Source organism: Apium graveolens, chromosome 9, assembly GCF_009905375.1.
Source record: "Apium graveolens cultivar Ventura chromosome 9, ASM990537v1, whole genome shotgun sequence".
Classification (NCBI taxonomy): Eukaryota; Viridiplantae; Streptophyta; class Magnoliopsida; order Apiales; family Apiaceae; genus Apium; species Apium graveolens.
Genome location: NC_133655.1, coordinates 22046041 through 22064003, shown reverse-complemented (window position 1 = coordinate 22064003; position 17963 = coordinate 22046041). Strand labels below are relative to the sequence as shown.

Sequence of the window (17963 nt, the reverse complement as noted above, 5' to 3'; positions counted from 1 at the left end):
GTCTCGTTATCCAACCAAACTAAAGCCAAAATTTATCCTACTAGACTACGATCACAACTCATTCCTAATTTCTTTATTATTTTTGTTATAAATCTATAATTACTATATATTTATATAAATATATTTAAAAATAATATATAATTTGATTAATAAAATATAAAATTTATTTAAATATTAAAGAAACCCGTGAATCGCACGGGATTTAAGCCAGTGTACTATAATAATCAAAATGAGATATAATTTGATATGCTTTTCTTGTGGTTCGTTTATCCCCGTTTATTTGGTTATCTCCGTTTACGACCATCAGATTTTTTTTAATCAAGTTATCAAAACTGTTACATCCGAATGCTAAAAGAATATACACTATTTAAGTTTCAAGCTTTGAATCCCGTAAAAACAAATATTTATATTATTATTTTACACTACTTAAACTCCCAGGTTCGAATCCCGCAAATAACAAATATTTATATTATTATTTATACGATATCCAAATTTCAGATTAGAATCTCTCTATTAACAAATAATAATATTATTATTTATAGATATACTAATACAATTAACGGTTCAAATCTCATCAATTATATATAATTTAATATTAACTATTAGAATTTTATTATAAATTTAAATAATATTAAAATATTAATAAAAACTCGTAAATCGCACGGATTGTAAAGTAAGTAGTATTAATATTATAATATATGTTAGTATCAAAATATAATTTTGAGACTCAAATGGTTTCAAGCTTTTAATGCATAGCTTAGATGATTAAATTATTTTAAAAAAACTTATTTAACATGGCTTCGATTGTCAATAATATTGCTCCTTTATTTATTTCACTCTATTTTTCAATTTTTTTAGCGTGTCTTGGGATTGGAATTGTATAGGTTAATACTACGGATTACACTCTTTTTATGCCTAGCGTGCTTGTTTTGACGTAACCCAACTTAAAACTTAAAATTCCTTTTCTTGAATTCAAAATATGTTACTGATTTTGATTTGCTCTATTTTAAATTAAGCAATGAAACTTCAAGTTTCTTAATTTTTATAGTTATTATAAAATATAAAAAATTAATTATTAAAAAAATTTGATCGCTACAAATTACATATTTATTCAATATAAAATATTACATACTTATCAAAACTAACTACCGTAAATAATAAACCATACACTTATCCTTTAATTATTTTAGAATCATAGTTGTGACTTATGGGAAAAATTTAAGTTTCTATGTATCTATATAAATGACCAAACAAACGAGTTCCTAATTATTGTATGATTCATGTAGAGATGCACATAAAAAATATCTGATCTAGTTTCATCCAATTATAAAAAGCTTGTTTTTGTGGAAACTGATCGGATTAGATTTTTTTGAAAGGAGGTGAGGTCAGGCTTTCCCTAAAAGTGAGGTTTATTTTACGCTCGCGAATCGGGCCGGATAGGATCAAATCAGACTTTTATCATATTTTTTATATATTAATATTATTTTATATTTTGTACCTTGATCGATATGAGTTGTTTAGACACCGAAAAGAATAATATCTTGAATTATAAGATGAAATAGTTTAGATACCGGAATAAATAATTATTCTCTCTATCCCTTTAGATTGTTAATGTTTGAAATGGAGTGATCGACAAGCATTTTGAGACTCTTATCTAGTATTATTTTTTTTTAAAAAATCTTCTAAATAAATATTGATGTTTTATTCAAAAAAGAAAATCTTCAAAAAAAATTATGAAACTATACTATATAAGAACCTTAAAATTCTTACCGAATTCTCTATTTCAAATGTTAACAATCTATTGATACAGAGTGAGTATTTTTTATACATGACATTCAATGTTAAAAGGATAAATTGAATGATTTACTAAATATCGGGTCAAAATATAGTAATTTCCAATTATTATTTTTTGAAAAATAAAGAAAATGTCAATTTTGAAATTAAAATGATCGTAAGTACAACCATTTAATAATGGGGTATTTGATTTTATATAAAATAATCATCTATATATAAGATATAAAAACATTTCACAAAAATTATTTAAATTATCATTGTGTTATAAACCATTTTCCTAATAAATAAAGCCTTGTGAATTTATATAAATATGATAAATAAAATGATTTCACGTATAAATTAAGAATATTTTGGAATCATCTTTGAATATGTAGCATCTTAATGTGATATCCCTCTGCAATGCTCATTTGCAATATCAAATAGAGATGTTTTTTTGATACACATGAAATATTTTATACAAACGATTTTAGAGATGACAGCTAAAAAAAGTAATAAAATATAGCGATGATGTTTGGCAAGAGGAGTTAAAATGTCAAAATGTATCTAACTACAAGTCTACAACCCTCCACATGACTTGATTACTTTAATCAAGCTACAACAACTTAATACTTGTATCAACCTTTTCAAATGTACCTCCCCATAAATAAAGAACAACCTACAAATACAATAAATATTGACAGCACGCCCATCACATGATCCGTGTTTTCATGAACCTATAATCTGCCTTTACTCAAAACTGCATTTAAACAATATTTTACATTTTCAGGCTGTTGTGCTTTAATGCCCCAACAAACCCCATCTCTCTCTTAACATCAACAGTAATTAACTAAATTAAACAAAAAAATAATTTATATACAATGCAGTTAAAACGACGACGTTTAAAACGAAGGAAACGGTTTAGCAAGTCCATTCACATTCACGAAAAACCCTAGCAGATCTTTACGGTACGGTAAATACGATTTCCTTTTTTCACCTTCTTTAATCGCTCTATTCTTCATGTAAAACGTCTCGTGCGCCGACGACGTTGGAGACGCCGGAGTCCTCATTTTCCCGGCGGATTTACCGGAATCTAATCTCAGCTTCTCGTCAACTATTTTATCTTTCTTCGGTGTCAAAAACACTAACGACGACGTTTTACCTTCGCTGTTACTTCTTTTAATCAAATCTCGGATTCTGAACCGCTTCGACGCCGATCCGGTGGATTTGCTCTTTTTACAGGTGGCAGGAGACGATTCGACGTCGTTTTTAGGTCTCCATATACAGTAAGTTCCGGGAGGTATAGTTTCTAGTTCATCTTCGGATGAAGAAGAGGATGATAAATGAGATGTTTCGTTTTCTTCGAGGAAGAGATTTTTCAACGGCAATTTGATTGTCGAATCTGCTTCGTTATTGTAGACTTCATTTTCGTAATTTCGATTGAAAATAGGAAAAACAGGACCGTGATTGTTAATTTGATCGGAGGAGAGTTCGAGAGAGAACTCGAATTCATCTTCCTCTTGAAGAAATGTGTTGGAATTAGTGAGCTTGAGTTCATCGGCGATATTGTTTGCGATCTCGGCGAGATTATCTGAGGAGTAGCTGTTGAAGCTAGGGCTCAAGTTTTGATTGTTCTGCATTTTGAATGAATGATACTGTGAAATGATGAAATGATGGTTTTTATATATAGACAAGAGGTGACTTTTGGGTGTGATTAGAATAATAAAAGTCTTAAAACAAGTGAGAGTTTAGCGTGTGAGTTGTATTTAACAAATAAATATTGTTAATTAAGCCTAGTAAGTAAAAGATCAACAAGTACGTGTGAATGGTAAGTAAACGAACAACAATTAAATTTGTGCGTCTCAACGCTCCCTATTCACGCGTTACTTGGGGTAACTAGTAATTAATGCACACTTTCTACTCACTCATATCGGCGGTCAATGTACTCTGTTCTGTCATTGTATTCCTGACAGGAAACACCCTGGGAGCACTCTAATTATTTAAAGATTTAAATTTGGACCGATTTCTGTTTAAATTTATTAAGAAATCAAATCTTGGTTCAAATTTAATCGATGAATAATACGCCTAAATTTGGACCGACACTATTCATCTGTCCAAATTTGGACCAAGATTAAAATAATAGTTTTTGACTTTTCTTATTTAATTTATTACATATAATTTTTTTTTTTGGATATTTATAAATGTAATTAACTAATAAATAAATTCATTATTATTTATTTATAATATTATATTAATAAAATACTAAAACACAACTAAATTAAAAATGCTTACATTTCTTAAATTAGAAATAAGGAGGTTCATGTTGCGCTTGAAAATGCACTAATTGAACATTTGTGGTAAGAATATATTAATTCTAAGAATTAGTATTAATTAAAAATATTTTAATATATAATTAATATTTGTACTTTTCTTATTTGAATGCAATATTTATTATTAATGTTTTTATTATAAAAATAGAAATAAATGTGTTTACTATTTTTATAATATATTTAAAGTTTAATTAGAATCACATTACTTGTTATTCATTTTATATTTAAAATAATAAATTTAATTATAATAGTAATAATCAAATATTGAGATACAAATTAATATCATACAAGAATGAAATATTGTTTTTTATAAAAACTTAAAATATTAAAAAAACATTTTATCATTTTGACCGAAATTTGAACCAAACTGTTGGAGTTGAAAAAGGCTCAGTCTAAATTTGGACCAGTCCAAATTTGAACCGAAATCTGGTCCAAATTTGAACCAAACTGTTGAAATTGCTCTAACTCTTGGTTTATTCCCCCCAAATTTTGAGCTGAATTCGTTAATAATGCGGAAGAAACTCAATTAAGACAAAATCTCAATTAATCAAGTTGAAAAACAAATTAAATAATTAAGTATTTTTATTTCCGAATTGCTTAATTAGATGAATATAAATACCCATAAAAAATGAAGATAATAATTTCTGAGCAAACCAGCCTATAAATCCCCATAAAATAATAGCTTCACAATTATTGTTCACATTAATCTCATAAACAAATATTTTGTATGAGAGTTGAGTAAATGTGATTTTTCACCACAGTTTCAAATACACTTCAGCTATTTATCTTCCGGATAGGAACTATAAACATGCTGAAAATGTTGTTAATGTGAGATACAATATACCATTAAATTCATCATGAAATTTATTTTCAACATAGGAAAATGTTATTTTCACATTAATTTTTTTTTTGTTTATAAAGTAAAGGAAAGGTGAAAATACAAAGCTGGCCCCTGCATTCACAATAAATAATTTTTGAAAATATTAAAATAAGAATAATTTGATCATTTCACAATATTTTACCCTGAAAAAAACCTGAAAATAACATTTCACTATATTTAATCTTAAATCAATAATATATATCCGTGATGATACCTTTTCATACTTTTTATGTTTAATACTATCAATTAAAATTGAAATAACTTGATTTCAGAGTTTATATCAGGCCGGTATGTATAAAATAGATTAATATAGGGGATTTTTATTTTTGATATATGGACTATCAGATAAACGGTCTGAATCTTGATAAATAGACTTTGATTATTTTGAGGGAAACCTAGTCTTTGATTATTTTGAGGGAAACCCACTCTTGACAAATGGCCATATATGACTAAGAATTCTAGAAGAATATATCTTAATTAGGAAAATAAAATATTATTAATATGCAACTATAAGTAATAACTTAAAAAATCATTCAAATTACCCATTATTATTCAACTATAATTATTATTCGTGATATACATGGATGATTGTATGGTAAATAAAATATAAATTAGAATAAAACTATCTTATGACCCGTGCGATGCACAAGTCTTGGTTAATATTTATATATTTTTAATTTTATTTTATATACTTTTAATTTTATTTTATATATTTTATTAAAATTATATATAAATAATTAAATACTAAATAATATTTATATAATTATAATTTTAAGCTAGGTTCAAATAGTATAAATAATATATGATTGCTGAGATCTTATTCATAAATAATAAAGTAAATGTTTGTTGTTGGTGAGTGAGATTCAAATCTGAAAACTCATGTGTATTTTTATAAATAATATAAATGTTTGTTATTAAGTAGATTCAAACCTGAGAACTTATATGTATTTTTATAAATAATAATATAAATGTTTGTTGACGGCTCTGATTATTTGATGAAAAAGATCTATGGTTGTGTTGTGATATAAAAGGGATAACTAAAATGAGGGGTAACCAAACTACAAACTATACCTTATTCCGAGTTATTATAGTATAGTATAGAAACATAAAAGTGGCTCAAATTTTCGTAAATTAACAAAATGTTGGCCCAATTGAAAAAAATGAAAGTTTGATACCCAAACTTATTTTCAACATTTTTAATAGATGGTGCCCTTAAGTGTCGTTAACTACGAGGCCATTATCTAAATAAAAAATACATTAAATAATAGATCGACATACTTAATATAAATTAAAAAGAAGAAAAATATGAAGAACTTAAACCGTAAAAAGATACTTGTCAAAAACAAACTTTAATAGACGAATTCCCTTTTTAATTAAATAATAAAATTGTCCCTTTTTATTAAACAATACAATTGTCCAATCATATAATAATTACAATACTTTTATTTTCCGTAAAATTATATATTATTTATAGTAAAATAATACTTCTTTAAATCTAAATATAATTAAAATACATCTCTATTTACTGTATATTTTTATATTATTCAACGAAATGTTAATAGTGGTTGAAATAATAATGTAATTTGCAGTTCTTTTGTAAGTATATTATATAGTCTTTAAGTTATTTCCTTTTTTCCATATTTTCTTTCAAGGTTTTTTTTACATATAACTATATAAGTTGAGTAGTTGTTTCATTTATATCAGTACATTTTTTGCCAAGAAAATTTAGTACATTTAAATTTTATGATAATTAAGATTAATTATTGTTTCAATTGTATGTGGTTTGAAGACTTTGTTGGGAGAACCAACACTTGGTCTTTATGGGTTTTAACTTTTCGATCATTAAAAATTTATTGTTTAAATATCTGAATATATATTTTATTTCTTTTGATTATATAATAAATTTTCTTGAAAGAAATAAATCTGTGAAACAGATATTATATCTCGATGTAATTCATTTACGTGTATGTAGATTTAACAAAAAATATTTTAAGTGATAATTTAACAAATTTTTTATAATATATCACGAATTTAAAAACAGGGAAACAAAAATTAAGATTTAAAAGTAGATCATCAAGAGATCAAACAATTATGAATCATCAATAACAAGCAACTATTAATAGCCAACAAAATATTGGTGTGACAGCAGAGCACTAAGTAAAAATTATTAATAAATGTTAATAATATGCGATATGAACCTAACAATCCAAGTTCCTGAAACTTTTTTAGGAGATTTATTGACCGGCTAATACCCCCAATATTATATTTTAAATAATTACTGAAAAAAATTGATATTCTATATTGGTAGGTACGAACACTGGGGCTGGATATTCACCTAAGAACCCCTAGATTAAAAAGGGATGAAAAATCTAATAATCCACTCTTCGATTCAGACAAATTTTAGGAAAACCTGTAATCTAATAATAAATGACTATTGTTATAAAGTCGTAGCGTCGCTCTCAATTCCTGAATTCTTAAAAAAAATATTATCAATTTTATTTCAATTTCATTTAATTATGAATCCATAATTAATGACGTTTGAATTAATTTACTAGTGATACTCAACTTAAATATTTTATTTTTAATTTTGAATATTAAGGAAAAAAACCAATCAGATCTAAAATCTTATTCTCCGTCCCATTTATTATTTACAATTTTCTTTCATGGATGTGCGTCTCCATTCCTTATATTTCAAAATTTTTCTAAAATTTTATAATATAAAAAATACTCACATTCACTATTTACTTGCACTAAACTCCCTTCATATAATATATATATATATACTCGCTTTATATAATATATAATGACTAATCTTACATTTTTATTAATCTATATATTTTCTTAAATTTCGTGTTGAATCCAAATTTCAATATAAATAATTGGATGAAATAAATGAAGTATAAATTTATATTTATATATTAAATTTAAAATTTTTTATATCGATTGTACCAACATAAGTCCCAATATAATATAAAGGTGTGACACAGGGAGGGAGTATAAATTTGTATTTATATATTAACTTTACAATTTATGAAATGCTGTCAAAGCAGATTACCGGACCAGTTGCCAACGGAATCACAAGCCATATATATATTAAAATGGATAGCTAACTTGTGGTAGAAGATATGAGTAGCAAAAATGGTAGTAATAATACCTTACCGCAGCAATGACGATGAAAGAAAGACTTTTTGACACGAGTTTTGAGCAAGGAAAGAGTAAAGACTTTGTACAAAGACTTGCTGCAAAGATAGTTTTTGTTATACTATCACATTAAAAGTGATTTTTCATGTTAAGAGTGTATGCTCGAATTTAATAAGATGTTTTGCTACTCATTTTTTAGATTAGTCGAGGTGTCACCGGAGTGCAGACATGATTATAATACATGAAAAAAATCAATTCATTTTAGTTTAGTGTTATTACAAATAAAAAAACTCAAAAACCCTAAAATAAAATTATACATATATTACTATCGCATAAAGAATATAGACAAGCCGATTAATTTGATTAAATTTATAAACTTAAATCTTTAGCTTTAAATTTTCCAGAATATATTTTTAATTTATGTCAAGTTGATCCTAATTTAGCAAGAAGCTGGTAAGAAGCAATTGCTGCCCAAAGTAAATGAAAAAGTTGGGTCATTCCTGACGTCATCTTAATGCAGCTGGGTCATGTACCGGGGAGGTCATGTAAAATCTACTTTTGCTTATTTTAATCAGATCTCATTACTATTCCCTCAATCCCATTCATTTCTATAAGTTTTTCTTTTTTGATATCCATTTCAAATTTATCAAAAATAGTAAAAAATTTCTAATATAAAAATCAACTACACCCACTACTTTCTTCCATTAAATAATGATCCTATCAGTTTAACCCACTTTATACTTTTTTTCCAATAAATTATACTTTTTCTTTTTCTTTATCTTAACAAAATTAACATTATTTTATTATGTTTCTTATTCTCAGTGCCCAAACCAGTATATCGGTTACTCGCCGCAACCGGTGATTTTCTTTTTTAAGTACAATAGTTGATGAGACACAATTCATAGGAGACTAGCAGTAGATGACATAAACATATTCTTATAAACTTCCTTAAAAAGGTAAATATAAGATTCGTTCATTTAAACAACCAATTAAACCAACGCATCTTGGTGTAACCTTATTCTTCTCTGTTCCTTTGCGTGATATAGAGGGTTCGAACTGTCACCTGAGTACGTGAGCTTGGTTAACTTTGAAAGGAAAAACAACTAGACTTGCGTTTCCTACGTTTCTTTGAGACACGTAAAAAATTAGCAAGACGATAGTACGGTCGGCCAAGGATGCCAAGCAGTCTTTGAACTTTGAAGAATCAAGAAATCTCTATCTAAATCACAATGTCCCTGATCATGGCATGAAGGAAACTACTTTCAAGAAAAATAAATCTATGTAACAACTGATCAACTGCTCAGGAAAATACTCCACAGACCAACCATGTCTGGCCGATTAATCACTAAGGTCAGTATTGTCCAATTTCCCTACTAGAGTGTACCTTCCCCAAACGAAGTATATCACTGAAAAATTTGAAGAAAAGATGAAAAAAAATCCTAAAATCTATATGCGGACGGGTCATCAACCCAGTCTGAATACGGGAGGATATCATTCTACCCAGCCCAGATGGCTTCAAATAGCAAAATGCCTTAAGGTTCAAATTCAAGGTACGAACAATCAGGTCCAATATGAGGATATGGCAACAGAGCTCAGATTGGCCAAAGCGTTACAAGTGCCACAAATTTATTTATAAATAATTTTTAAACTATAATTAGCTATTATTAATTATACGGTAGAACAAGCATGCTGTTCATTTTTAACAATAGCCTTGATGTTCAATCATTTATGAACACACAAGCACTGCATTACTACACAGTCTTTGTAAAGAGAACAACACAAAAAAAAAACCGCTCTGACCTTTTTGTTTCTTATGTTAGTTAAATTAGGAATTGGATGTACAGAAAACCAAGTAAATCTCTATCTACATCTTCATAGAACTCTTGAATTGAATTATTTATCAATAAAAGAAATTGACCTGTCCTTGCCTTGTTCAGCTAAATCCGCAGGAGTCATCATCTCCCGGCCTTCTGATCGGCTTATCTGAATTATATCATGGTACATTGGATGAAACCGTGTCTGGAAAACTCTGATTGTAAAATAGGGAACCAGGGCTGAAGCCACAATAAGAAGGGTGACTAGCCAAAAGAAAGGGCTCGGTGCACAGGCTTCTACCAGAACTTCGTATGCTGTTGTCGAAAATGTGGGTGGCAGATAACCATATATAGTTACGAACAGATACCAAAAAGCAATGCTACCCCAAATGAAAAAGTGCTGGATCCAAGTGAAGTAGTTTATTGAGATCGCCATTTGGCAGTTCACAACCCAAACTACACAAGTATACATTGCGACGCCGAGGATCTCATAGTCAAGAACATGGCCATCACCGCGGAAAGCTTGAAGTGTGATGGAGTTGGTGGTAAAGTAGAATATTATCACTGAACTGATAAATCCATTGAACATCCATCCGAGTATGCGAGGCCAACTGAAGAGGATATTTTGGACCCCCTCTTGATATAGAAGAGGATACTGCAAAATAAATTCAAAAGGCCAACAGATTATGCGTTATAGATGTCTTGAGTTCTTGAAAAATGCAAGTTTAATACATCGCTGCATAACCAGAGATAAACAGATTAATATAACACATGCTGGATTTATTAATAGAAAATGTTTGATATCATCTGCACTGAGCCTGTGTGCCTGTGTTTATCTGTACTTCTTCCATCTATTAGCCACCTCTAGCAATTCATTGCATCTCGTTGAAGATATCTTACTAAATTCTTTCTAAGCATCTGTCTAAAGCAAGTAGCAAATTTCAAGCTAGAAAAAGGTGATTGTAGTATATGACATAATCAATATTCTTCGTCCTTGATTCATTAAACAGAACTCAAAAGTCTAATATTTAGAGAGGTGTACGGCCATACAAGATGATAGTACACAATGGTGATGGAATATGAACTGATTTTACATTCCTGTCTTTCCTACTACTTAAATTTGGCTGGGGAGATCGACATTAATTAGTTTGATAAATCTGAAAATCTAAAAAGACAAGCATATATTCTACCGCGGCAAGTGAAAACTTGTAGGCTGTACAACATTTGGCCTTCAAAGGTGTAAATTTTGGATGGTATCAGACTCATGAATTTATATTATTGCTAGAATTATGTAGAGCCGATTATATACAGATAAAAGACTTGTGACTAAAGTTTGCCGTAATATGGTCTCAAGTAAACAGTTTACCAACTCCTTTATCTCTTCTAAATTTTTAAATTGCACTTTATAGCCTATAAAAAGATTTGATAACATTAACCTTCAAGGAAAGTCGTGCAGAAACGTCCTGATCAAAGACGCCAAGAGCAATCACTGGAAGTGAAGTGAAGAATACATTATAGAATGACATATACCAATCATTATAAGCAGTTTGTCCAGAGAAAGAAGCATAGGCCTCGAACCAAAACAAAGTTAAACCAAATGCTATGTTCTTGTAAAAGAAGTAGCATATCTGCATCAAAAAAAAACATGCAATGATGCAATGGTGATTAACATATTCTGCTGTCATCATAATTTGCCAGAATATTTTAATAACCGAAATATGTTTCTGCTAACAACAGGACAATAGATAATTAAAAGATTTCTCACTTTTTCTACATCTCTCCTAGCAGTAGGAATTTTATTTTTTCTGTTTCAAAAATATATTCTTTTTCTAAATAGTGTTGTAATGCTTTATATGTGGAATAGTAATTTTACTGCTCATCAACATATTTTCATGGGAATAAAAGTACTTGTAACCTGCATTAGACTATTACTTATTTAGTTTTATGTAGAGGCAACTTACCATCATAGAAATCCGCCTGTAGCACCAATGACCATGTACCAGCAACAGTCGTTCAAGAAAATGAAACTGAGCTATTGCAAAATCGCTTGACATTGCAGCCTGCATTAATCACCAAATTCATATTTTATCCCTCTGATTCCCTGGCTTCCAAATCTAGGCAATACTTAAATAAACGTGCAGAAACATTCGAAAATATAATATACAACAGATTAAAACAAAATATATGCTAAATTACTTAATAGCTCGTATCTAAATAGACCAATTCAGCTATAATGCGAGAATACTTCTCCAGCATACTATTGATTATTCTTCACAACCACAGAGAACTGTCTTTGGTCACCGGAGGAAAACTCGCTAATATATATAGACTATAGTATTAAAAAATGATTAAAAAAAACTGAATACAACTGATGCCTGGTATTGGAGGCTTGGAGCATATAAACTCCTACTAAATTATTTGAACCCGATGTACGCACTCTTTGGTGAAGTCACCATAAGTAAAAACTGGTAAATCTCATATGAAGTATAAAGGGAAAAGGAGTAGGATAACAACCAGATCAAGATGGAATGCATTTACTAGTCGGGGTAGCACATGATGTCATTCTCTGTAGGGGCCCACTTCCGTAAACAATGGAAACCTATATATAATTTGAAACCTATAGGTTGTACCAAGTGCACAAAGCTCCCCGCATTAATCTATAGGTCACCCCGACCAGACTCTGATGGTATGTCATTTAACATTAAAGACAGCATTAAAGAGGAAGTATAAAGTACGAAGATTGTTCAGAGTGCACAGGAAAAATTGAAATAAAACACAGAGATTGAAAGAGAGGTTGCAGAGACCTGCATTCCCTCAACACCAATAATGCCAACTCCTATATCAGCTTCTTGAAGCATGCCAACATCGTTTGCCCCATCACCAATGGCTAGAGTTGTGCTTCCTGTCCCGACTTTAACCAACCTTGTAACCTGCTTATCTTCAATATTTGTTTCAGGTTACAACAATTTCAAAAGTATAATAATGACGGTATAGATAATACACCAAATAATAGATAGACCTGATAATAACACTTACAAGAGCTTTTTGTTTAGGTGAAGAGCGACAGCAGATTACAGAGGCACAACTAAGTGCAAGCCCCAAAAATGAATGCTCTAAATCGTTGCTGAGGGCAAAAGTCAAGGACCTGCCATCAATTATCAAACTGAAACCAGTGGGACTCTCCTTAAATGACCTAAGCTCTGAACGGCCTTCTTGTATTTGCCTTGCGATACTTTCACTGGAAGCCTAAACATTTCACGTTATGTAGCTAAATATCAATCGACTGGATGGTATAAGATCAACCATGGATCTAGTACCTTTGCTAGCATTTCCTTGTCCCCTTGTTTTTCAACAGCATCTATATGTGCATTGTCCAATGAAATTTCAATTTGCTTCATTCCCCGTCTTAGTAAGCCGCAAGCATACCTATACAGATTGTGTATGGAGTCAATGGGAAAATATATTATATTTATTTCTTCCTCTTTTTTTTTTTTTTAATTTCAAAATCAAATTTACCACCGTACCCAATATTGATTGCAGTCTCCATCTTATCCCCAGTTAAGATCCATATCTTGATTCCAGCCTTGGCAAGTTTGTTAATGCACTCAGGAACCTTACAATTATATACGGACACCAAAATATTACCATATTAATCAAATTTCACAGATTTTTATTATATGAGAGGACTTGTAACACATAATGTCAGCACTTCACTTTCAATAACGTGTTAAAGTTTTAATTAGCTCATTCTTCACACCAGAAATATAATTATAAACACAATAAAGAAGCAAGTTAAATATCTACCCCCTTTTGCAATTTGTCCTCAACAGCTGTCGCACCTAGAAGGATTAAATTTCTTTCAATTTTATCAGCAGTTGCATCCACCAATTCATCTCGGTCTGCAGCTAGAGACGTTTTGGCCTTGAAGAACTCATCTGCCCACACTTTATATTCTTTCTCACCAAGCTCTCGGTACGCAACCACTAAAGTACGTAAACCTGCCTCAGCATATTGACTGACATGCTCCTTTGTCTTAGCTTCAAAGCGACGCCCTTCACCCGAGAGCCTTTCAAACATTACGCTGGATAAAGAATAGGGGAAAGTTACGTTTTTATGTAAACTAATGATGGATTAGACCGATACTATTTCCAACAGTTTGTCAGTCAAGTGTAAGTCAAACCTGTCAGCACCCTTGCTAAGGAGCATCAATCTATTATCTTCATTCTTCACAATAACAGACATTCTCTTACGAGCACTGCTGAACTCTAAGACGTGAAGAAGCTCATATGACCTGAATGATGAGTAACGAAATGCATATAATTATCGAATACATAAATTTGAATATGTGTAAAACCAATATACAAATGTATGGTAGTAAAGTATATATGTTGCCTGCTATCATTTACGTAAAGGTTTTTAATGACTAAAATCCGCAGCTTTTAAATGTAAGAGTTAAGTATCTTCTTGGTTGATTGTACATCATGAACTATGACTCTATAAGATAAAATAAGCACTTGAATCAGTAGTTTCCGTATGAAGTATATCTAGATGGGTTCGATATCAAAGATAATATGTACGGCTGTATATTCTAAATAGATGGAAGAAATGTCCAGCAGTTCTGGGAGGACATTGCTATCTGCATATCCTAATAATATTTGTTATAGCAAATGTTATTCTGCTTTCTAAAACATTTGTAGAGGAATTTAAAAGCTTTTCAAAACAGCAGTAAGTGCCCTGTAAATTAGGAGTGGTAAGGAGATGCAAGCCATAACATACCTGTCAACCATTTTCCTATTCAAACGATCTAACTCATGCAAATATAATCTTGTCTGAGTCCTTCTGTAAAATTCAAAACGAAGCTCCCGAGCACTTATGACAAAGGCGGCTTCATCTGGTGATTCAGCTTCATACAATATATTTCCTGATTTTTTATTCACATCGGGTATTGCAGTATGGCAGACTGCTAATACTCTCAAAAAATTCTCTATCACATCTGGGTGAGGTTCACTGACCCATTTCCCATCCATAATTCGTTCATCCCTGAAGTTAAAACCCTTGATTGACTTTGATGAGCCAACTTCAGCATCAGCACTTTGTAGCAAGTTAGATAAACTCTCACCATCTTCAGGATGCTCGTATATTTTTCTTATGGTGAGGGCTCTTTCCACTTCTGTCATACCACGACCATAACTAACACCTGCAATCGAACATTTGACAAATTCCATAGAGTTGCAAGTCAAAGTACCTGTTTTATCAGAAAGAATAGTGTCAATCTGACCAAGTTCTTCGTTCAAATTAGACGTGCGTGCGTGCGCCGGCTTATCTGTTTCTTCATAATACATCTCTTGATCTTGGTTAATGAATATACTTTGTAAAACCTTGACAAGCTCAATTGAGACATACAATGAAATTGGTATTAAATATCCATACAACATGAGAGCTGTCAAAAAGTGGAGAAATGCAGCCAGCAAAGCTCTTTCAGGGTCATAAAGTACATTTTTGACATCAGGTCGAAGATACCACCTTTCAAGTTCTCCATCACGGATGTCATTCTTAGTAGAGAACCAAAAGAATACAGACCCAATTGAAGATATCAAGATTAGAATACCGAAATGGATGTAGATTATTTTATCCATTCGCCTCTCAATCTTGCTTCTTTTGGAAGGAGGATCCGTAGCATTTTGCATGACTTTTGTGTCATGCCCCGTAAAAACAACTGCACCGTAGATATACTCTGTATTACGAAGTTTAGAATCTCTTAACAGGATTTGCTGCAAGGAAAGTGGATTCTGCTGACCATGATAGGACAAAGTTCCTACAAAGGAATAAAGATCTTCATTTGGGTCCTCACATTTGATTAGTGCCTTGAAATCTTTAAAGGAGTTATCATCTTTAAGCGAGGCTGTAACATCGAGGGCATGCTTCAACTTTAGATTAGTCTCTCCATCAAGGTTCATGGTCTCGACATAACAAATTCCATCCTCATAATTTGACGAGATCAGAAGCAGATCAGCAGGAAAATAATCGTCTTTGTGAACCTTTACCAAATCGCCAGCTCTTAAGTTTTTCCATCTAGTTTCGTTGAAGCTGTGACTCTTGCCATAGATTTCAATCTTTCTATTATTAGCCTCTATATCCTAAAAATTTATGAATGAAAACATTAAATCATAGAGATGTGATAAGGCTTTACTGAATTCAACAATAAAAATTCACTGGAGTAGCATAAAAAGTTCTGCAAATACAACCACATATAAACACAACAAATTCATCCCATTGAACAGACTGATGTGTAACCTCGGAATGAGTTTTACATTGCAGACTCGTTGCATGGCAAGATTTGTACTGATGAATGATACTAGTAATAAGCTTGATCAGAAAGGACTTCAAGTAGCTGTCTGCATCTTTAAGTCAATTAGTATATCTTAATGAAATTGGCATAAATGGTTTAACCTCTTGTTAAAGTTTTAAACCCCTGTTAAGCATATATCACGATATATAGCCATGTATTACGATAAATTCAAATAGGAACTTATTAAGTGAGCAAATAAATTTTTTTTTTTTAACTAAAAGCTCACTAAAGCTGTATTTAAAACAGGGGATCTTGAACGTTAGCACGCAGTCATTAAGCCAATGTTACAGCACAATTTGACAACCAAACAGAAATATCATTTCACACCATTTTGTAACAACAAGATGTATAAATAATGCATCAACCATTCAATAATGTTACATCTACTTATCCAAAAAGATGCATAGATGTTATGATTCATGATTAATTTAAATAGACTACTAGGGGATTCATAAAAAGAAGCTTAAGCCTTAAAGTAATACAAAAAGACTATCATATGCAACAAAATTCAAAATTCGAATAAATTATAGAAGTGATAAATCACCGACTGTTTTACCTGTTTTCTCCGCCTCCAATCTTCCACCGCTTCCTTAGCCATAGTAGCTCCAATAACCAATATCAAAGGTCCAAGAACACTATATGCAGTGTACGGAGCCAGATCACTAAACGAAACACAAGCTATAACAAGAAAGTAAATATTTGCAACCCGTCGAAACTGCTCAAACAGAGACTTGGGGATAAAATTTACAACCGTGTATTTTGTTGTGGAAACATAATTCCGCCTTTTCCTCAGCTGCGCTGCTTCTGGATTATCCGGATCATTACAGTATATGATCCTAGAATACCCTTTCTCCCCAATAAGGCTATGTTCATGTTTAAATACCGAACGAAAACACGAAAAAGAGTACAATTTACTAAAATGTATCCCCCTCATCCTACCAGAAGACATATCAGAAGACATAATTTATACAGTATGCACAAAATCCAACCTCTCCCTCAACTATACAACACTAGATTGCCTTCAACTTGGCCATTTCTAAATTTCTCTTCTGTTACTAAAGAATCATCCAATATAACTTAAACGATCATGACATTTCCTATCAATGAAGGCACCCAATATTTATATACTATAAAATTAAAAAGACAGTACAGAACATAAGTTGATATCAACAAACTTTCAAGTATTTAAACCAAGTCCCCAATTGATTAAAGGAAACTTGGTAAAGATTTCAGCACTGACTGATCACTGAATATTAGTCAGCTAGTAAAGGATTTCCACAAATGGGAAAATCTAAATAAATTAAAATGAAGTATAAATGAAAATTGAGGTGACAAGAAAAGGTATAGTAATAAAAACTTAAGAAAGAAGGGTGATGAAAAGTATTCTTTACTTTGATGGTGTGTTAAGTTCCAGAGAGATCTCTTTCTTCGTCAATGTTCAACACTCAAGAGACAATTTTCACGTGTACACGGAAGTTACCATTTTTTTTTTCTTATATCTTCCTATTTATAGTATGCATACACAATTAACAAGTCATTTTATGCATGTATCATACACATATAGAAAGAGATAAGGAGAGAGACAAATTATGTTGGTCAGGCTTGCCGATCATGTAAGCAAAGGAAAGAAGAGCAAGTGATATGTATGTTACACTGTATGTATCACATGACATGGTAAT

At 30.9% G+C, this 17963-nt stretch overlaps 2 protein-coding genes across 4 annotated transcripts; both read right to left on the bottom strand.

The window, feature by feature from the left end:
• Nucleotides 1–2496: 2496 nt before the first annotated feature.
• On the bottom strand, nt 2497–3477 carry LOC141682850 (uncharacterized). The gene has a single exon (XM_074487537.1). It carries the CDS (start codon nt 3408–3410, stop codon nt 2673–2675), a length of 738 nt encoding a protein of 245 aa, XP_074343638.1. The 5' UTR covers nt 3411–3477; the 3' UTR covers nt 2497–2672.
• Nucleotides 3478–9901: 6424 nt separating this feature from the next.
• On the bottom strand, nt 9902–17739 carry LOC141683851 (putative phospholipid-transporting ATPase 8). Of its 3 annotated transcripts, XM_074488640.1 has the most exons (12): nt 17036–17140; nt 16841–16962; nt 14712–16072; nt 14116–14226; nt 13740–14016; nt 13460–13548; nt 13253–13361; nt 12972–13181; nt 12740–12865; nt 11897–11995; nt 11372–11563; nt 9902–10590 (listed from the first exon to the last, which is right to left on the bottom strand). In XM_074488640.1, the coding sequence occupies exons 2-12, from the start codon at nt 16880–16882 to the stop codon at nt 10015–10017; spliced, it is 3192 nt and encodes a 1063-aa protein (XP_074344741.1). In that variant the 5' UTR covers nt 16883–16962; nt 17036–17140; the 3' UTR covers nt 9902–10014. The 3 variants fall into 3 exon arrangements, with proteins under 3 accessions (XP_074344741.1, XP_074344740.1, XP_074344742.1); XM_074488639.1 differs by having other exon boundaries at nt 16841–17731; XM_074488641.1 differs by having other exon boundaries at nt 10363–10590; nt 11466–11563; nt 16841–17739.
• Nucleotides 17740–17963: the final 224 nt, after the last annotated feature.

What these genes read in the sequence shown, in the direction of transcription:
- LOC141682850 (XM_074487537.1), bottom strand. Translation starts at nt 3,410, where the DNA reads ATGCAGAACAATCAAAACTTGAGCCCTAGCTTCAACAGCTACTCCTCA.
- LOC141683851 (XM_074488639.1), bottom strand. Translation starts at nt 17,245, where the DNA reads ATGTCTTCTGATATGTCTTCTGGTAGGATGAGGGGGATACATTTTAGT. An exon ending in ATTGGAGGCGGAGAAAACAG is followed by an intron (nt 16,073 to 16,840) that starts GTAAAACAGTCG and finishes ATAAATTTTTAG; the next exon opens with GATATAGAGGCTAATAATAG. An exon ending in AGGACAAATTGCAAAAGGGG is followed by an intron (nt 13,549 to 13,739) that starts GTAGATATTTAA and finishes TATAATTGTAAG; the next exon opens with GTTCCTGAGTGCATTAACAA.